General features: G+C 32.9%; 2 protein-coding genes across 2 annotated transcripts in view; one reads left to right on the forward strand and one right to left on the reverse strand.

Annotated features, from left to right (window-relative positions):
• Positions 1–22,936, forward strand: part of LOC130897468 (mitogen-activated protein kinase kinase kinase 11) — a 52,940-nt gene that overhangs the window by 15,848 nt on the left and 14,156 nt on the right. Inside the window, exons 4-8 of the mRNA XM_057806345.1 lie at positions 2,732–3,061; positions 11,679–11,854; positions 14,455–14,626; positions 14,694–14,879; positions 18,829–19,020. Coding sequence (XP_057662328.1) covers positions 2,732–3,061; positions 11,679–11,854; positions 14,455–14,626; positions 14,694–14,879; positions 18,829–19,020 — 1,056 coding nt within the window. The remainder of the gene's footprint in view (positions 1–2,731; positions 3,062–11,678; positions 11,855–14,454; positions 14,627–14,693; positions 14,880–18,828; positions 19,021–22,936) is intronic.
• The window catches only part of LOC130897467 (uncharacterized), a 131,486-nt gene that overhangs the window by 928 nt on the left and 107,622 nt on the right, over positions 1–22,936 (reverse strand). The window lies entirely within an intron of this gene.

Raw genomic sequence — 22,936 nt, forward strand, 5'->3', positions numbered from 1 at the left:
CTAGTTACGAAAAAGGGTTTTATTATAAAAATTATTCTACATCCGAATGCTCCCCTTCAATATACCCCCCTCCACTCGCCACACACCTTTCCATAGGTTTTTTCCAATGATCGAAGCAGTGCTGGAAGTCTTATTTGGTGAGTGCCATTTGTCGTTTTTTGCTTTACCGCTTCCATCAACTCAAATCGGGACCTTTTCAAAGCAGATTCTATCTTCGATAACAAAAAAAGTTCTACGGTGCAAAATCTAGTGAGTACGGTGGATGTTCGAGCACTGGAGTACGCTTACTGACCAAATACTGCTACACAGATAGCGCGTTATTGGCAGGTGCGTTGTCTTGGTGCAAAATCCGGCTTTTTTACGAACTCGTTCTTTGCTGCCAAAAATTGACAAACAGTAAGTCTGGTTGACATTCTAACCCTCTGGAACCCATTCAGTCATCACCATACCGTTAATGTCGAAAAAACTATCAACATTGCCTTGAATTTTTATTTGCTCTATCGGCGCTCACTAAATAGAAAGGTAATTGTCCCATAGGCCTCTTGCAACAATTTATAGTACTCAGTCGGAGTTTCTTTCGATTTAACGAGAAATTTGAGATTGATACGATGCTCCTGTTTTTAGTCACACATTATTTTCGGCACGAGAAAAAACACGTTCGTTCGACAAGATATCTAGTTACCCAACGCGTTATTTACCCCACCCGTGTAAGACGCCCCCTAGGCGCGCAATCTCGTTATTTAATAGCCAGACCTCGTATTGTAGAGCGCAATAAATAATTTGTTTATTGTATTCTAGGAATAAAAAAGTTGGGATCTAGAAAAATCACATTAATGGCGAGCTTTAGAGGGCATCTGAGAACGAAAAAAGTCCCAAATCCTTTCCCGGTATAAACGTCAATTGAATCACGTGCATTATGTAGTAAACGTACAGAGCAAAGGAATATAACGAGAGTGTGGATGACGAGCACTCTTGTCGTCTACACGAAAAGATTCTATATAAAAAAATCCTGCTTTTTTAATTGCATATTTTCGAATACGCCCTCCAAAATGCCAAATATCATTTCTCGAGGCCACTTTTGTTATAATTTTTTTCCCTGAAACTGCAATATAATCCGTTCCGGAGCTACAATGTTTCGAAATTTCCTAACAAAAATACTAAATATGTAAAATTAGACCAATAATTTCTATCAACTATAACAACAATAAAAAATAAGTATGCAATAAACATTATAAACTTGAAAAATGGTCACTATTATTTGATACACAAATATCATACTGTAATATCTTGCATATAATGCTCAACTCCTTTCCAAATGCTCTTAAATTTTTCTCCCCTTTGACGTCAGCACCGGCATCTTTTCCAACATGATTCTACGTTTCCGATTCTACTTCACGTTTCATGGATATCGATCTTTTTCCATTTGTCGTAGTCGTGAATAGTTTATGATGTTTTCCACGGTGGTATTTAGGTAAAAATCGGAAAGAGCAAATGTAACCCGAAGTAGGTCGCGCAATACGAGCTTCGTACAATATTCAATACCGACAATTGGAAGCACATGTAACCTTTTGAATTTTGAACCGTAAAACTATGGATTAGAGTCTTTCATAGTCATCAGTAGCAGCTTATTAAATATAGATACGTTCAAGATTTTTGTGACATTAATTCTTTTGTCACTTTCTCAAAGTAACAATCCATGTACTAGATCTATTCTTAGGGAGCAAAAAAATATAACAAATGATTCTGCCGTCTTCAGTGGGGACCAAATCGTTAAAATAAACCAAACTGAAATTAGATATCATGCATTAGGAGACTATTTTGAAATGTAGAAATTTTATATAGAATTTTTTTAACAATCCTCGTAAGACTAGAGAAAGTATAACTAAGAGACATTGCCGTATGTGGTATTATTGGCAAATCAACGTAGTTAAGCGCCTTGAAATAATTTCTATAACCGTACAAGTCGATTTATCTGAATACAGTCATTGTTAGTTAATAATTATGTCTTTTATATACCATTAGAATATTATAATATTTTTCTTATGTATTTAAACAGTTTTAGTTATGAAACCTACGTAATTTAATGTATAGTAATTATTCACTAACACTTTCACTAATTTACTTAAAGTCATCGTTTGATCTACTTTTAACTATATTGTTTATCGACTCTCCGAGTTCTTAAAAACTCGTTTTATATAGTATTTCACTATCTAGAATCTAGAATTTCCTGGAAATCTCTACTTTGCAGTAAACAAACAACAATGTTCTTCCTAGAAATTATCTCTGTAAAAACACTCACAACGCAATGTAAACAGTTTATAAACTCTCCTAGCTGTTAATGACTCGTTTTATATAGTATCTCACTTTCCAGAATCTTCGAATTACTGGAAATCTCTTGATTGCGTAAAACAAACAAAAATGTTCTCCCTTTACAGAGTATCTCGCTTTTCAGATTTTCCGGTTTCCTAGAAATATCTATTTTGCGGTAAACAAATAAAATTGTCTCAATAAAATCAGTCACAACATAATATCAACAAGTCACAAAGATAATACAAAAAAATAGTTGCCTGTAGCAAATAGGCAGATCTTTTAGGAAATTAGATAAACAGGACCGGCTTAATATCAGTGGATGAACTCGTAAAATATTATTAATGCGATAATATGCTCTGGCTTCATTCAATTTAATTCATTACCGTCTTCTATTGCATTGCAAAATTAATTTTCGTTTCAGTTCTACTAAGCGAAGCCATAGAGAACGACGATATTCAGCTCAAAACCCTAAAAATCACCGATTTCGGTTTAGCGCGTGAAGTATATAAAACAACGAGGATGTCACAAGCCGGGACGTACGCTTGGATGGCACCGGAGGTCATTAAAAATTCTACGTTTTCGAAAGCGAGCGACGTCTGGAGTTACGGAGTACTGCTTTGGGAATTACTTACGGGAGAAACTCCTTACAAAGGCATCGATACGTTAGCCGTAGCTTACGGAGTGGCTGTGAACAAGTTAACATTACCCATACCGAGCACCTGTCCTCAACCTTGGAGAGAATTGATGGAAAGTAAGTGAAAATGTTTCTTTATTTTAATATCATTTTTGTATTTTGTCTCATTTTATCGAATATTTAACCTATTTCTATTTAATTTTTCGTTTTTCATACTTATTAGGATCAAAATCGATCAATACTAAAATAAGAGCGATAAGGTTTACGACAAGCAGTGCTAGAAATGTTTTGAAACTTAATAGTTGTCAAAAATCATATTTTTACGAATGTTTTTTTTATATCAACTCACAATTTCATACTAGTTTGGCCGCTAGTATACAAAAATATAGAGGGGAACAAGAAAAATAAGTTGTTAAAAAAAATCGGCACATTTTCGAAGGAAGTGCTCCAGTTTTTGTTTTTTTAAGTCAACGAAATAAAGGAAACCTGCGCTGGAATCTCATCTTAAATGTTTCGTTAGTTTAAGGAAAATGCGTTTATTGTCGGGAGCTAAATCTGAAGTGTGCGGGGGATTAGGCACAAGAGTCTAATCAAATTTCTTCGGAAGTTTGACAAACGACGTAGGGTAGAAGGTTATCGTGGAAAAGCACCGCTCCCTTAATCATCTTCAGCGATTCTGGATAGCTCGCTGGAGTTTGATCAATATTTATGAAATCACCCACATTCCATCTTCTGTGTTGATAGAGTCCGCGTACGAAGGACCCAACTAACCACGCGATAACTCAACATCTCTTTTAATTGTGCCACGAGAAGCTCGGGAATGTGTTTAAAAAGCTCTCGCACAGTGACATCCGTATCTTTAAGCAACTCTTCCACTCCGTTCTTCATCTTGCGACTCTCAGCAAAAGCCTTTTACCATTTGCGGATGAGCTGAACGTACAAGCTCTTCGCCATAAACATTAATCAGTTGCCGATGAATCTCCACTTTACTTTGCGTGGAGATATCGGCACTTAGCGAAAGCGAGGATCAAATCCTTCATCTCTGACGACTTCCAAGCGACATAACGAATCGCGGAACCACTCCGCACGGCACTGTTGACACTATTACTGCAACCCTCGTATTTAGCTAAGAGACCAAGAGAGAGTTGGACTATTTCTCAATCCCATATGCGTAAATTGCGATATTCATTGATTATTCTTTGGACATTGTTCACCGAATCAATAACCGCAGTAAATGTCTTGAATCAAAGTTCGCGTATCCCATCGAAATAAAAATTTATAATTCCAGTCAATCAAGATTCAAAGTACGCGTTCAACTCGCAAACCATTTCGAATAATATATGAAAATGCTAATGTCGAAAGTAGAAAATAAAAAGAATGGATAATAAACAGTTCGAACAGTATGATCAGCGTACGCCATCGTAATGAATAATGAGGAGATGATTTTGCGGTCGATTGCCGCTCATATTCTCGATTCGAACAGGGAAGGATTCGACCAAACGTTTTATGCGTATAGATTTAAATTTATACGGGTGGAAAGTTGAATTTCTTTTTGGCATTGACCGCCATGAAACTTCAATTCCTTGAGTATTTGATCTTTCCTCGATCATGATATGAATTTGCGCTTCATCTATCTGCACCGACCAGAATCAACCATTGATTCTGACGATGCTCCACTATCCTTTTGCGCGAGCAGTTGCATATGAGTCCTTATTGGTGAAACTGTGAACACTTTCATCGAACCAAGACCCTAACGATGTACTAAGCTCTACTTTTCTTGAAGATGATCGGAGCTTGTAGCATCTAAATGTTTCCATCCATCCTCTATTTATGTCGAACACCATAGGCTTGCGATGATATGAGGTTTTTACATGAGGAGGTCTCATGTAATTACCCATAGGATGCATAGGATACAAACTTCAGACTTTTGTGTGATCCATCACCGATATTATACGGAAAAATAGTCAAAAATTACACATCTACTCAACTCTCATTGTTCACGATATAACAGTCTCCGTCATGTGGTTTCAATCGCATACTTGGTTACTAGAAATGTATCTGCAGATCGCCACGCCACAAAACCCTCCAACTTCAAAAACCTCATCCAGGAATCTTAGCGCGATATATGTAACTAAGGTTCATCCTTACTTATGACTCATCTTGTATGTTAAATCTCTTTTGTTGATTTCTTTGCCTTTCCCCTTGCGGATTGTTTGGGGATTCCTATTGGCTTTTCAGGCACTTTGCGCCTATACCTAAAAGATATTCACTTTCCACGGTGTTAATTCGACTCCATCGACGTACCTAGCCTTTTGATGAAATGGGCAGGACGTTCGCAGAGTAGATGCTCTGTCGACAAAATCTACAATCGTCATCCTCTTCATGCCTATTATTTTAAGGTAATATTTGACCTCTCAGAAGACTGACCACCAATTTAATATCATTTCTGGTCACCACGAGGAGTTCCTCAAACTTCTTAACTGATGTTTTGGATTGTCTTTAGCCTGAAGTGTTTCTCCAATGAGATTCATTAGCCTTTTATCTCAGTTACCTTTAGAAGCTTTCCAAAATTGAAGAATCTTTAATAATAACACATTTACACATAACGTGCATCTCTTTATATACTTCATAGATCCGACGATGCGAATCAATTTCACCTACAGAGAGTTCTAGTTTATCTGCAATCATATGACTGTCTCCATGTCTCGACCAGGTCATTTTCCGCGGGAAATCCAGAACATTACTTTGACCTACCTCAAAGCAGAAATTCAGATTTTTTTCGTAATTATAGTTTTCTTCAATTTAATTCAATTAGCGATAATTGGTAGACAGACACGAACCAAGCGAATGCTACACCAAATAAAAACCACCACAATATCAAAAATTACCACAGCTCAAGCTCTGCAGACGAGAATTTTTCCTATATCAGGGCATTATTTAACTTTGTTTATCTAATATAACATCTAGTTATTTTTATTTGTGAGTTATAGTCCACGTTTTTTATTATACCCAAAATTGATCATTCATTCATGCTATTAATTCAATGTGGATCAAGATTTTTTCAAAATTGTAAAAGTATCGAAATACAACGAAAATGTTTTTTTTGCATAGAACATTGTGCACAAATTTTAAGTAAAATTTCATGTAAAATCGAAAATAAAATGAAAAATATTAAATTCTATTAAAAACTACAAAGTTGATGTTTAATTCCGGTGTAACCGAAAGTTCCTCGTTCTAAATAATATCATATTCGAATTCACTGTCATCCACAATCTACGGCTACGTAATTTCTGATTTTTAAAAAAACTTTAACCGCCATTATTATGAATCAAAATTTTTCGTTCCGCGCCCTGTATATCACATTCTACAACAGTTTTTCTGGCGGCAAATTCAAACACGGTAGCCATCGTTAATAAGATTTATTTAAATCCTGTCGATATTTTTTATTTTCAATAATTTTTTTCGCAAATATGTATTCTTACAGAAATGTCCTCGTTTTTCTGAGCTATTCATTACCATGTTAATAAGGTTGTTTCGTATAATAATATTACCTTGATTTCTATAACAATGACGTGCATAAATAATGGAATTTATAAAATATTCTCAGCTTGGGAAAATATCGGAGGTACCTGACCGTCTACCTTTCGTCATCTAATAAATACAGCAAGCCACAAAAAAAATTATCACTAGTTGAGTAAACGAATAGTAGAATTTTTAAAATCTATAATTTTTTTAATAGAATCATCTACGATAAAGTCATTAACCTTTGAATAATGACCTATTTTTGGTCATTCATAAATTATTATAAAAATTTACAAATATTTACTTTTGACTCACACTGTACATAACTATAAATTCGAAAAAAATCAACTACTGCTGCGTTACATTAAAAGATATTCTAGTAGATCAAAATTTTCTTTTTTTTTTTCATATATAAAATATATAAACATATAAAAAAATGAAATGAATTGATTTTAAGATTCACCCTATATAATTTGATGAAATAAATATGTAATTTAAAAAATTAAAATATTTCAAGTGTACGAGGTCTAGCTATTAAATAACGAGACTGGTAACGAAAACGGGTTTTATTTTAAAAATTATTCTACATTCGAATGCTCCCCTTCAATATACTCCCCTCCACTAGCACACACCTATTATACAGGGTGTTTCAAAAAAGGTAACCTCATTGTTTAGGTAAGTAGTGAACTGAAAAATAAGTGACATTTGCTTAAAAAAAATATCCGTAACGCCATTCGTTATTCGAAATAAAGGGCGATGAAGATTTTTCCGCAACTACTGACAACATTGTAATAAAATTTGATGCGAATTTGTTTTAGAAACTAATACATGTCAAAAAATTAGTTTTTATATCTGGTTCTCACAGAGGGCGCAGGTTTATTTCGTATACACCTCAAAATATTTACCTGCGGTTCTTGGGCATTCGATATTCACGTGTTATGTTGAATCACGACTGAGAATAATATAAAAATCATTGAACGTCCACCTTAATCAACTGACTTGGCCATTTGTGAATTCTAGTTATTATTTACCGTGGAGAAAAATCTAGGTAGTTGACTTTTGACGAAGGAGGATGAGATAGATTAGGCGATTTAATTAAAAACTTGGAATATAACATTTATTTTGTGGCAGCGATTCATTTTTTTCTCTATATGAGAAGTTTCCAAACATTTTCAAAATATAAGTCAGGCAATATTCTCGAAAAATCGGTATAAGTCTGGCAATGCTGACTAAAAAGTTTAAAACCAAACATTTTCTTGCTTCAAGCAGTTGTGTCTGTCTCATGATAATATGTACTCATCGAGTAGACGTGTTTTCAGATTGAATAGCCGATACAAGTTCACGCTTCAAGAGTTTTTTTTGTTGTCTTATCTGTGTACTAACGCGGATTACGAAACTATGTTTATCGAATTTCCGAACTCGCCGAAATTCTTAAAAACGGGCTCTGTTGCCGACGCGCCGCTTTCTGGACGACCGATAACTGTAACAACTAACGAAAATACGGAAACAGTGGCGCTGCCGTTAGTTGAGCAGCCAAACCAATCTGCAGTGCGGCTATCGGGAGAGACATCAGATTCTTCTTTAAGACGAATACTGAAACGCATGCACTATCGAATTTACCGTTCGCGTCTTCTCCACGCACTTCACGTGGATGATTTCGATCGCAGTTTGGAATTTTGTGAGTGATACTTCGGATGCGGTCAGGATAATCCGCAGTTCCAGCATTAATTTTGTGGTCGGGTGAAACAACCTTCAAGCTAAACGGTACAGTTAAACGGCATAACTACGTATACTGGAACGACCAGAATCCTCACGTTCTCATTGAAGAGGAATTGAAACTGGGTGTGTGAGGGCACTTACCAATGTGGTAGACATCGTGGGTCCGTACGTTTTTGACAGTTACGTGACGGACCAAACTTTTCTGTTGTCTGGACTTATTTAGGAGAATGAATAGGTAGTCGAGGATTTGTTAATTGGCCCGAATTGTTACGTGATCTGACACCTTGTGATTTCTTTTCAAGGACCGCGTTTTTGCAAGAGGACCACGCACCCTTCCCTACCTCCGATCTGTAATTGAATAAGAGTGCGAAACTCTTCACGGACAGCTTGATATGCTTCGCCGAACCTACCTCTCCGTCGAGAAACGTTGCCGTAAATTTTATTTTATAGTTAAGATTGTATTGGATACATTCTCGCTATCGTTTTTCCTTTATTTTATTTCAAATGATATATTTATTACTAAAATTTTTTGTGATGAAATCATTTCTATCTGCCTTATCTTCAATGCCTTATAGATTAGTAAATATTTGTGATATTGATTTACGAGGCACTAAAAATTTTAACGGCTCAAAAAGTTGATTTATAATCACCATGAGTTTTGACTTGATGACGTAGGTCTTGTAATATCTAATTTGAAAGGTCTTCAATGATGGCATAGTGACTCAATTATTACTTCTGTATACGGAGAATCTGTACCATCATTTACGAGTATAAAATTGGGGCTAACTAACTTCGAATCTGCCAAATTAGTACATTGACATCGAGCGTTGAGGATGGCATACAACGAGTGACATTATCGAAAAAATTCTCCAAATGGTACTGGACGAACACCCTTCAGAAATACTTTTGAGCTCAATATCTCTATTTTTCTTGCCTGTCTCCTTTTGTCAGAACCATGACCCTAAACAAAGTCCTGATTTTTTTCTCTATACAAAGATCCTTTGAAGACACTCTTTAAAAGTTTGAGCATATTTTTTATTAATCTTGGAACGAAATTTGAAGCCTTGTATTTTCGGAACCAGGACCCCAAACAAAGTCCTGTATTTCCCTAATACAGGGTGGCGCAATAGAACGTGCATATTGCATCATCTTTTCGCGAGGTACACGGTGCGTGGGCCGGGGGAGACTAGTTAAAACATGCGTTAAACGTTTTGAAAAGACCGGTTCCACGCTTAAACCACCAGGAAAAGGTCGTCCAAGAACGTCTAGGACCACAGACAATATTGATAGGGATTGACAGGGACAGTACGAGAAAATCCGCATGGGTCTACTCGGAAGCGATCGATTAAACTTGTCGCAACGAAGATTACAGCGAATTTTGAAGTCGGATCTTAACCTGTATTTTTATAAGCTCCAGTTAACACAGGAATTAAAAGATACCGACTTTTAAGCTAGGTTGGTATTTGCTGAAGAATGCTTAGTCGATTTTCCACTTTTGACAACATCCTTTTTTCAGACGAGGTTCATTTTAATTTAAATGAGTTTCCTAAACCGACAAAATTGTCTTTATTGGACCGAAAAAAATTCAAAAATGAAATATCAAAAACCACTGCATAGTCCGAAAGTAAAGGTATGGGCAGCAATCTCAAATAAAGGAATTATTGGCCCTTTCTTCTCTGAATATTCACGAGGACGAAACATCACCGTTAACACCGATCGCTACGTTGCGATGTTAGAGGGATATTTGACTCCATAACTTGCGAGATCAAGAATAGCGAATACTTCAACACCTGTCCGTTCTGTCACGATTAATTTTCAAAAGAGGTGATATCCCTTGGCCCCTACTTGACGCCTCTTGATTTTTTTCGTGGGTACACCTCAAACATAAAGTCTACATGAACAATCCGAGGAACATCAGTCAGCTAAAGGAAAATATCCGTCAGGAAATGGTAGCAATCACTCCAGATTTATTGAGAAGGGTTTTCACAAATCCGTGTTCGCGTTTAGAGGAGTGTCGTCTTCGAGAGGGCCGTCATTTATATGATGTTATTTTCAAAAAATAAATTTCATTTAATTATTTAATCATCATATCTTTTATTTCAACAATATCTTATGTATTTATTTTAGTTTAGCTGAATATTTCCATGATTCCAGAGAGCATACATTTTTGTGTTGATCCTTTACCAATTTTGAAGTTTCGTATTTCCAGAACCATGACCCTAAGCAATGTCCTGATTTTTTTCTCTATACAAAGATCCTTCAAAGACACTATTTGAAAGTTTGAGCTAAATATTTCAATTATTACATCCAGGGCGATTTTTTAAACGAGCCTATATTTTTTACTAAAGCTTGAACAACTTTAGAACTTATTTCAGAATCATTACTCCAAAAAACGTCCTGATTTTTTAAATATTTTTTTTTCTAAAAAACACCTTTCAAATGTCATTTTAGTCACCCACTTTTTAAAAAATCGGTTTTAAAAATTGAAAATCGTTTCATTTTCATCTTTATCTTAAAAATATTTTTGACAGAATAATAAATTTGTTGCATTCTATATAGTCGGTACTGCCCTGTGTATTTTGTTTGTACAATGATAATAAAAATTTACTCGTATATGATCCCGAATATAATTTATAGTTTGACAACGGTCTGAAAGGTAAATTTGTTTTCGTTTTCAATTTTTTCTTACATCTCGTCAATTTTCATATATTTGTTGAAAGGTAAGGTCAAACGATATTTTCCCAAATTTTTTTATTATCAATCATGCCTACGATCTAAGTATATCGACTGAATGCTTCGAGAGTGACAAGCGTTTTTTCCGACCGGTATTATAGCAGCCGGAATGTTGCCTATCATCTTATTTCCTGAAGAGATAAGTGCCCTCTACCGGCGAAAATATTCTACGGAATTAATCCAAGCAGAACTCACGAATGAAGAACGAAAACACAGCAAACAACGTTGACAAAAACTATGAGCATAGATTTCATATCCAGACATCAGGACACGTCTCCCGAATACCCGTCCTGCATCGGAGTAAACGAAAATGCTGAACATGTATTTTTGGCGTGCCCTCGTTTCGAGTCTGTTTTAAAGCAGAAGCTTCATCCAAAGACCTAGACACTCTAGGAAGAGACAAGCACTTTCGCGACTAAGGTCTTTAAAAAACTCCGCTGCTTAGAAAGGGATCGAGCAGCTAGTTGAAGAAGAAATGGTGTGGGCTTCAAAGACTGAATGGAAGATGATGATTACTAGATCCAACCTCGGTGAAGTAATACGTGACGGTAGTGCCGTGGACGAAACAGAGGTCGAAGAGAGAGGTGTGTTAATAGGGGAAACGAGTTCGACGTACCAAACATAACATTATAAAACGCACGCAATAATCATAATAACAATGATTAATAGGCTTTTCCAGGTAGAAGCGAGGCACTGATTCATTATCATCTATTATAGCACTGATTGGATACTGTAAAAATAAAAACATTTTCAATTCCAGAATGTTGGGAGTCCGATCCTCATCGAAGGCCATCATTCGAACAGATACTAGACGATTTAGATAACATTGTACACTCTTCATTTACACAAACTCCTCACGAAAGTTTCCACATCATGCAAGACGACTGGCGGCAAGAAATCGAAGAAGTTCTATTGGAGCTTCGCAGAAAAGAAAAGGTGAGGAGAATTCATTCGATAATAAGTTCGGGGAAGTTTTGTAAATCGTATCTTTTCGAAAATATTTTTATTCCTGTTTTGTTCAATTTTTTAATGAATTTTTGCAAAAATCGATCGATATTTGAATCTTTTTTTTATTGTTTTATTTTATCGAGTTCTGAAATATTTTGAATCTAATCTGTTGCGTTGCTCTTCCCTCCGTGATGAAGTATCGTGCTTTACTTTCGTTGCGCCCTTTTCATACAAAGGAGATGAAAAATTGAATGAATTATATTGATTGGAACCAAACATTTACAAACTCAACATTTCTCTCATTATCTCGGCTTCTAATGATCAAATATTATTTTCAAAATGTATGATCTTTGTTGTCCGATTCAACATCTACGATGGTTGTCCCTAAAATGAGGTTCCTGTAAAGTACATTCTTGTTTTAATGGCCGAAATAGATGCAGGTTCCATTTGATTCTCATGCCAGGTGCGAATTACGCATTGTTATTCGTTTTTTGTGTGCAAAAAACGTTTCTACTGTGCATATTAATTCCCACTGTTTAAGATGTATGGGGAAAAGTATATGAGTGCGCAAATTATGCAGAGAATTCATAGAGATACGTACAAACGTCCTCGAAAAAGTGATGGCGAAAGTGGAAGAAACAGTGCTGAAAAATCGAAATGATCTTCGGTGACGGTAAGTCCTTCATTCACATTTTGAGGGACCGCTTAGAATATGCCAAGGTTTGTGCAAATTGAGTCCCGAAAATGCTGACGGAAGATAACAAACGGTAACGTGTTGAAGCGCCCCTGATGTCTACGAAACCGATGGCCCGGACTCTGTTTTCACTGGGGGCGAGACAATGCCGTCAGTGTGCGGATCCCTGTCCACCGGCACAACAATTAATGCGGATCGTTTCTGTAAGACGTTGAAGAACCTACGACGCGAGAAATGCTCATAAATGGAGTCACAACTGATCTTATCAACAGATTTGGATGGAATACTATCTCGCATCCTATTTAAAACCCAAATCTGGCTCCCCGTGAAGAAGAAATGCCAATAACCGTATTTTTCCTTGTGAAAATTAGTTGGGAACCGTATTTTATAGGCAAACCTCGTATTTATCCGAAAAGGTCCGATTAAATGAGAATGAAAAAATGGGCAACTTTGAAAAAATTTAGGAATTTTCGAATAATTTGGGCTACCAGCAACGAGTAAATGCTTTTCTGGAATCAAAACAGAAGCTAGAAATGCGGGGCACGTTCAGGTCCTGTTATCTCCAAAATGCCTTATATTCAGATGTAATGGCGGAAAACGGATATTTGGAACTTTGAAGTCATTTTTCAGTTCTCTCGCCCTGATTTCTCTCTCCTACAATATTTTCGAATTTCAAAATACCAATCAGAATATACGTACACTCGTGAGCAAAAAAATCGACTCAGGCGACCCCTGCAATCTCAAGTCTTAGTAAAATCTTGAAGCTAATGGTATTATTAATGGCCAATGCGTTGAAAATTAGCCAGTCTGCTATCTCCAGAGTTTGCCGTCGTTCTTTAGAAACTAGTAACTTTCGTCGAAAATGCGGTTTCGGAAGAAAAACGTGCAAATCCGAGAAAAGATGACCGATTCATTCGCTGAGAAATCGGACCCTCACTCAACTCCAACAACAGCTCAGAGAAACACGAGGAGTGGCTGGACAGACAGAAGAAGACTAAAGACAGCCAACCTTAAGCCAAAAGAGGTGAGCTACTAGGCTCAAATTAACCCCTGCTTTCCGAGCAATCCGTCTACGATTTGCAAGAGAATGCGTTAATTGGACTAACTCCATTCTCTTCTCCGACGAAAGCAGAGTGTGCGTGCTTGGTAGCGATACCAGAGGACGAGTCTTTAGAAAATTTGGAGACAGATTCGCGCAGCGTTGCATAAAAGAAAACATGGCTTTTGGAGGATGTTCCTAGATGGTTTAGACTGACTTTTCTATTGAAGCAAAAATCGAGTTTGATTTTATTGAAATTGGCGGTGAAGCGGGAGGATTATCGGTGAACCATACATAGAAAAAAAAAATTTAGACGTCACGTCGTTCCCTACGTCAATTTCATCGGCGAAAACTTATTCTGATGCAGGACAATGCCCGTCCACATACTGTAGGTTCCGTACGACAGTATTTACTGAATTACCGATATGAAACAACACTATTCATTATAAAGCTAAAACTAATGGCTTTGAGATGATGAAATCAGGAAAAGAACGGAAGCTACGGACTTTTCACCGCGAGCGTTCGATGTTTTTGCTCACAAGTGTACTAATTAAAATCTGAATTAACATTTAAATAAATTTTTTAAAAGTTAGAACCTTTATTTACTGAACTACTAATTAAATTACAAGTATTATTTCAGTTTTACAAAATTTAGTCTGATTGAATTTTTTTTTTGTATGCTATCTCAGGCGTGTAAATCCTACGAGGAGGTAAGTAGCGTCCCCTGGTGATTAAAAACTATGATAATTCACGAAATATTCATAATTAATTGGAAAAAAAATGATGCAATATTTGTATAAAAGGCTAATTGTGAATAATAACATTTTTATAATTATTTTTTTTTTGTAAAAAAAGGAGCTGCGATGTAGAGAAGAAGACTTGAATAGAGCACAGTTAAAACAGCGAATGCACGAAGAGCAGCTCAGACAAAAGGAGCAAGAACTTCACGCCAGAGAAATCGATTTACTCGAACGAGAATTAGATTTTATGATTAAACAACAAACCCCCACGCCTATTAAAAGAAAAGGTAAAACGGAATTTAATCACGTGTACTCATTTTTTCTTTAAATTATTATTATTTGAAATAAATTTAGGAAAATTCAAACGATCCAGATTACGTATACTGAAAAAAGAACCTGGTTCGAATATAAGTTTCCCTTCGGATTTTCGTCATACGATTACGGTTCAACATACGGTAGATCACAAAGGTATCAGTGGTATCATATCCCCCAATAGCCCCCCGGGATCACCAGCTATACCTAGGTTAAGAGCTATAGCACGTAAGTAGGATTGAATTAATTATAAATGAATAAATTATTTTTATGGGTACAGGAAACAATTATATCAAATATCGTAAATAAAAAATTATTTGAAAACATAAAATTTTTGATAATAATTTAGTAACTAATGGTAATTTCTGACTTTCCCTCGTATATTTCATCACATTATCATCTTTACCGTAAATTTGAACAGGACGAAATTTTATTCCATTTAAAAACTAAATATAACAGGTTGCGTGATATACAATCAATTCATACTTTAAGAATACCCCTGGTATTATTCACAATTTGATTACATTTTTTTTAATTTTATATTTATAATCATTTTTAATTAAAACATTTTTAATCAAAACAGTCCAACATTTAATTAATTATATTTAGTCGTATACGAGGTTTACCTAAAAATGTGAATGTTATTTGAAGAGTATTATAATTCAATTTTTTTTCTCACACTGTATGAATCGTAGTGCTATAATTTGTGAATAATAGTTTCATATGAAAACATTTTTTTGGAAAATTCAAATTTGTGCCAATGACTGTAACTAATGAAAATCTTCATAAAACGTTTGATTTTTTCTCGTACATTTCGATCATTCTTCAAATCTCCACTATAAATTCTCCAACAGGAGAACGTGAAATTTCAAAAGGACGAAATTTTTTCTCGTTGAAAAATGAAATAACAAGTTACGTGATGAATTGTTATTTCAAGAATGACCCTCGTACTATTCATAATTCAAATATTTTTTTTTATTTTCAATAAAAAATTCTTAATTATGAAACACAGTCAACAGATTTGAATTTATTTTTTGTCTCATACAAGGTTTATCTAAAAATGTGAATTGGATAAGTATTATAATTCCATTTAGTTTTCCCACACTGTACGATTCGTGGTATTATAATTTGTGAATGGTTTAAATACAGTTTCCTATAAAAACAAATTTTTGTCAATGATTTCAAAACTAATGAAAATTTATGTTAAATTGTCATAAAATTTTGACTTTCCCTCGTCATTCTTTACATCTTCAGTATAAATTTTTAACAGGGCATCGTTAAATTTTAACAGGACGAAATTATATGGCATTAAAAGATTTAATAACTTGATGATAATTGATAATCAACGAAACATTTTAACCACAACCAACATATTTAGAGACTTGAAATTTAATGCAAATGTAGTTTAAGGTGTAAAAAAAAGTCATTTTTAATAAAAATTTCTTGATTATGAAACACTATCAACAGATTTGGATTCATTTTTAGTCATATACGAGGTTTATCTAAAAATTTGAATGTTTTTCGAAGAGTATTATGATTTATTATAATTCCATTTACTTTACCCACGCTGTATGATTCGTGGTGTTAATTTCTAAATAGCGAAAATACAGTTTTCTATATTTTCTATATTTTTTTTTTTAATTCAAAATGATTTCGAAATTAATGAAAATTTTTCATAAATCATAAAAATTTGACTTTCCCTCGTACATTTCGATTATTCTTCACATCTCTACTATAAATTTCCAACAGGATAACGTGAAATTTCAACCGAATTTTTTTTCATTATAAAATCAAATAACAGGTTGTGTGATCTATAATCAATTTTTACTCTAAGAATGCCACTGGTATTCTTAATAATTGAATTAACGTTTTTTGATACTTGTATTTAAAGTTATTTTTAATAAGAAACTCTTAGTTGGTGCCAATGATTTCGAAAGTAACAAAAATTTCTGATAAATAGTTAGGAAAATTTTTATTCGCATTGTTTCTTCGATTTTTTTTTCCAAAAAATTTATTTTCTACATCCCAAATAAAATTTAACATATTTGAATAGCAAAACCTTAAAATTTTTGCCTTTCGGTTAGTAATTTCCATTTTATCAAATTTAAAATTTAATAAATAGTATTGAAATTCGAATAATTTATCAAATGAATGTTATCCTGTGTCCATAAAAAAAATTAAATCTATAAAATTCGAACAACCTCACATAAATATTTTTTAGTGTGTTCCGCATGGTTTTCATATCAGCATGTTAATTTTCCACAGTCGTGTGCGTGTGTGTTTTTTAGAAACGTTGCTTTTTATTAGAATTTTTCATGGTTTTTTCAATTTTATCAAACAATTTTTTTAAAACATAGCTTAAATCGACACAATTCTATTTATTTCTTTCTTAATTTATTTTATTGCCACGAAGGATCTTTTGCTAGAGGATGGATGTATGATACTAAGCAACCATGTTCTAACTTTTTCTTCATGAAATTTTCATAACAGAATAGATTTTTCAGTCATTATATACAGTGCGTCTATAAAATAATGCATAAATAAATAATGTTACAGAAAATTCCGAAACTGTACGATTTTTTTTAAATAGTTTTTTGAAATTATAATCGTATATATAGGGTGAAACATCTTCATATGATAATTTTTTTAAATTTTCATATGAGGTGGTTTCAAAAATTTTACACGTTGTTTAAAATTGGTACAGGGTGGGCAAAAATACCAAATTTTATCGTGAGATCGTATTATAGAATTTTAATGGAAATTATTTATGCAATTACTAAAATATTCCCAAAAACTATATATTCAAGTAAATACGTTATAAAAACTGTCATTTTCTGCATAATATTTAAAAAAATTAATGATCCAGTCATGTAATACTTTCTGGTTACATTTCCACATCTATCCAATTGGAAATCATAAAAAATCATGCTGATATAGCGTTTTCGAAGCCGTAGAATGCATTTATCAAGGTTTTGATGATCAGAATTTGATACTTTCGATTTTATCGATGAGATTTGCTTTTTTATCTACTAGATTTGTGAATTATAAGAAATAATTTTTTCTTGATAATAAAAACAATCCCTATTCATAGAAAAGTTTTCCCAAGCTGTTAGGCAAATATGATAACCTAAGCTAAAGTGAATGTAAACCAATTGCAACTAAAGTAAACATAACCTAATTGAAGCTAATATAAATCTAACCTGTTCAAAGTAAATCTACCGTAATCGAAGCTAAATTAATCCTGACCTATTTGAAGCTGAAGTAAACCTAACCTTTTCAAACCAAAGTGAAGTAAAACAAACCTAATAGAAGCTAATCTAAACATAACCTAATCGAAACTAATATAAACCTAACCTAATCGAAGCTAAATCAATCCTGCCCTAATCGGAACTGATTTAAACCTAACCTAATAGAAACTCATATAAACCTAATCTAAACGAAAATAAATCTAACCCAATCGTAAAACTAATATATACCCAACCTAATAGAAACTAACATAAACCTAATCTAAACTAAAATAAACCTAACCTGTTCAAAGTAAACCTAACCTAATCAAAACTAAAACAATCCTGACCTAATCAAAACAAAATTAAAGCTAACCTAATACTAACTAACATAACCTAATCTGAACTATAATAAACCTAACCTAATCGAAGCTAAAGTGAAGCTAAACTAATCGGAGTTAAATTAATCCTGACCTAACCTAAGCTAACATAAACCTAACCTAATTAAAGTTAAATGGAATGTAACTTAACAAGAAAATGATTCCATTTCTCAGGATGCTTAATAATTGGAAAAGACAGTTCCCACTTTGGATGTAAATAAAAACGTGAATCGTTTTTTCTTATTGTAGGTCTTCCCCGTCTTCATCCAAGCTTTTCTTTTACGTTTAATTCATAAATCAATTTAAAAAAAAAACAGGAAGTCGACAAATATAATTAGTAAATCGGAGGTACAAATTAAAGGCTTCGATAAATGGATTCTACCAAAAACGCTAAACTACTATGATCCTAGTATAAATATAACACAACTTAATCTAATTCTAAATCAAAAATCCTCTGGCAAAAGACATTCTTAAAGACACACCGACGACGGCGGCTTTAAAAAAACTCGATATAGTGATTGGGGGAGGGGAGGGGTGATATTAGTGAAAGCGTCATTAGACGATTGATTTCAGTACCGGCGGACGGAGTAAAAGGTAAAACCTGGGGACCGAGTACGTGCCATCAACGCGAGAGAGGTCAAATAATGTTACCTAGCCCGAACCGGACGGCGCTGTGGTCGAAAAGCGCCCCGAATTTGGATAAAACCAGAACGGGAATGGCGCCGATTATGCACACCCACACGTCAAGACCCCAACACGACATAGGTAATTCATCTCCGACAGATAGTAACAAAACAATATCCGGTGGTATACAATCTATAATAAACAAGGTGTCGGCTTTACCGTCGTTATCCGATTGGAAACGATTCGGTACGACTCGTAATAATAGTTTTCCGATTAATAACGCTTCTCTAATACCTAAAACCGGTTTGGGCGCCAATAATCGATTAAGTAAATCGATAGGAAATATATCGGAATCGACTCATTACGATACGGTTTTTAGTTCGGATAATTTCGTCATTGCTCGCGGTATCAGTAGCGCCAACGTTCATTTTAACGACGATTACGTCAGAGTGGGAGATAGGGGCAAGACTGTAAATTTAATTAAAAACGGTACGACTATTACTTGATATTCGTACCCTTTAAGGGTCGCACTATTATTATTTTCTTTTTTTCTTTTTCGTTTTGAATTTTTTTATACTAAATATTTTAAGCGATCGAAGGTGTGAAAAAAATTATGATAGGGAAACAAAAAAAAAATTTGAAATTTTAATCGTATGCTGTGATAAGAAAAATCAAATTTTCATAATTTTTCTTAAAAAAAAAACAAAATAAAAAAAATTATCGAGACAAAAATATATGGATTGAAATAAATATATACAATTTAACATTTGCAATGTTGCCAAATTTTAGATAATTGCGCGACTTTTTGTTTATATAGTAATTAGTAGTATATTAGTAACAAAAAATAGTTGAAATTCAAAATGTTCTCGAAAAAAAAATTTTTTAGATTTATTATTCCTTAAATTAATATAAAAAAATTACACTATTTGGTCTTTCGAGCCTTCTTGTCTAGTATCCGGCTCGAAAGTGCAACTTCAATATATTTCTCTACATTTTACATATAATCTTCCAATTTTATTATTCCTTATATTGTTTTTAAAAAATATTGAGTCATTTTATTTTCCCAAAACACAAAATTTTATACCTTTTTGGAAAAATTTTAATCAATAATAACGTAAATATGGAAAACGTCAACATTTTGTGTCAAAAAAAAAGAAATAGAAAAATTAATCAAAAAATTATATTGAGTGGAATAAAAAACAAAACAAATATTTTAAGTTTAAAGATATCTTAATTTAAATTTATCATGTTGCCAAATTTTAGATCATTTCGCGTCTTTTGTGTATATCGTATATATGGTTTGTACAAAAAACTCCTCCAATTTTAATATTTCCTAATATTAAGAATAAAAATTTCACTGTTTGGTCTTTCGAGCCTTCTTGTTTAGTATCCGGCTCGAAGGTGCAACTTCAATATAATTCCTCACATTTGACACAGAATTTTTATATGAAATATAGTGTTAAATATTTATATCTGATAACATTGCGTTTACTACAAGTATGCACTCAAAATCATATTATTTGGTCTTTTTTATATAATTTCCGGCTTGAAGGTGCAACTTCAATTTATTTCTCCATATCCTACATATAATTTTATTATAAAAGCCAGTGTCAAATATTCAAATTTTATATATTATGTATACTGTAAATATACTACATATTTACATTACACTATTTGGTCTTTTTGATCCGACTCCAAGGTGTAATTTTAATTTATTTTTCCACATTTCACATCTTATTTCTATATGACATTTCTTGTCAAATATTTAAATTTGGTAACATTACTCAAAATTACTCTGTTTCGTCCTTTGAGCCATCTTATACGGCTCGAAGGTGCAATTTTAATTTATTTATTCACTATCTACATCTAATTTTTATATGAAATTTCGTGTCAAACATTACGTTTACTACAACCATGCGCTAAAAATCACACTATTTGGTCCTTTTTATTTAATATCCGGCTTGAAGGTGCAACTTGAATATTTCTCCACATTTTACATATAATTTTGTTATGAAATCTAGTGTAAAAATTTTTAACATTGTAAATTTAATACATATCTTTGAGATAATTAGAATTTTCCTGTTCTATTTTCGTTTTTTAAAATAAATTTTAATGAATTTTCGTCAAGGCACACCTCAGGAGCGCCTGCCCAAAATAATATGTAAGTTGTAAAAGTACATAACCCCCAAATTAGTTAAGTTTGTTTTTTTTAGCGTTAAGCACAAGTAGCATGTCCTAGAAAAACTATTGTTTTTTTAGATAGCATTTGATTTGATGTAATTTTAATTTGTAGTATCTTATCTATTATTAGATTATTTATGCAATTTTGTTTATATAGTGTTTTAATTTTTTTCTATTTGAATACATCCCTTGGTATAATTGAAAAACTCACAATGAAATTGTTTGGTCCTTCGAGCCGGATTTGTAGCAGACTCAAAGGATCAGACTGTGTAATTGGTGTAGTGATAGGACTTTTTTTTAGTGTATATCATATTAAGGGGTGTATTCGATTACAGCATTTCTATATTGGTGATGGTCTATTTGTAAATTTATTTTGAAATAAACATTCGCTATAATGTTTTTTAATTGCCGTTTATTTTTTTCACACGCATGTCCTTTCTGGGTTTCCGCACAAGTTGTTTCTAATAAAAAAATTAATACTTTTATTAATTAAAATCGCTTTTATTTTTTTTTTTTCTAACAATTATTAATATTTAACAAAAAATTTAAAAAATTAAAAGTATAAATGTACTTTGAATAAAGTTCGTATATGAAGAGAGTTTGTTACAACTATTTTCGATTTTCTTAGAATTCAAAATTTTTTTCTATTATTAGAAGTTACAAAAATCATAGTAAATGGGGTAAAAAATTTAATTACTTGACAAAAAACATTTTAAGGAACAGTCTGTATTTAATTTTAACATATGCACATAAACACGTTTTAAAAAATAGTATCCATTGGTATGTTAGTGGAGGGGGTCAATTTACTAATCGTAAGTTGGCGAAAAAAAAAGTTTTTCTAATTTTCTTCATAAAAAGAGAAAATTTAAAAAAATCGGGATAAAATCGACAAATATACAAAATAAACATTTTTTACTTATTTTAGTTTGATTTGTTATAAATAATTCGTAATAAATTACCCACACTGTATCATCATTATTTCCCGTAGGAAAATCGAACTTTTGTGGTTATGACTGACTTTTGTTAAAATTGGTCTAAAAGTACAGTAGAATTGTATGAAATACTGATACAAAATTATTTTTATAGAGGACATCCTGTATATTTTCATATCTTCTTACAGTGAATTGTTTTAAATTTATGTTAATTCGTTTTTATCTACATCACTTACCTCGATAAATGAAAATAAAAATTGAAAAATATGCAGGATGTCCCCATTAAAAAATAAACTTTTTTTCTTGTATTATCCAAAATTTACAAATTATTTTACATTTAAAGGTCATTATAACATTATTCAATTATCATTTTTATTTGAAACTTTTTTTTATGAATCATAATAACATTTACACAGGGTATGTAATGCTAATGAATTTTATTTATATCAACATTATACATTTCCTACCCTGTATGATAGTTATTGTTGCTTATAAAAAAGGTTTCAGTTTGTGATCGATTTTTTTCAAAAATCTGTCAAAATTACAGTAGGATTCTGTACAATAGAATGGTTTTTTAAAAGAGGACATACTGTATACTAAAAAAAATTTCGGTGAGCCATTTCAATTTTATTTGTAGGGCGCATAATGTCTATCGAATATTCTGGCATTAATATCAAAATAAAGAATTACCTACCCCGTATGATCGTCATTATTTTCTATAAAAAAGAAATTTTAAGGTTATAATCGAATTTTGTTCAAATTCTGTCAAAATTACAGTAGAATTTTACGCAATACTAGAACTAATAGTTTTTTAAAAGAGGACATCCTGTATATTTAGAAAAATGTTCGGTCAGTTATTTTAATGTCGTCATCAAAATAATTACAATGAATTGTCATCTACATAATTCACTTCAGTAATTGGATATAAAACTTGAAAAATTTAT

Source organism: Diorhabda carinulata, chromosome 8 (assembly GCF_026250575.1).
Source record: "Diorhabda carinulata isolate Delta chromosome 8, icDioCari1.1, whole genome shotgun sequence".
Lineage (NCBI taxonomy): Eukaryota > Metazoa > Arthropoda > Insecta > Coleoptera > Chrysomelidae > Diorhabda > Diorhabda carinulata.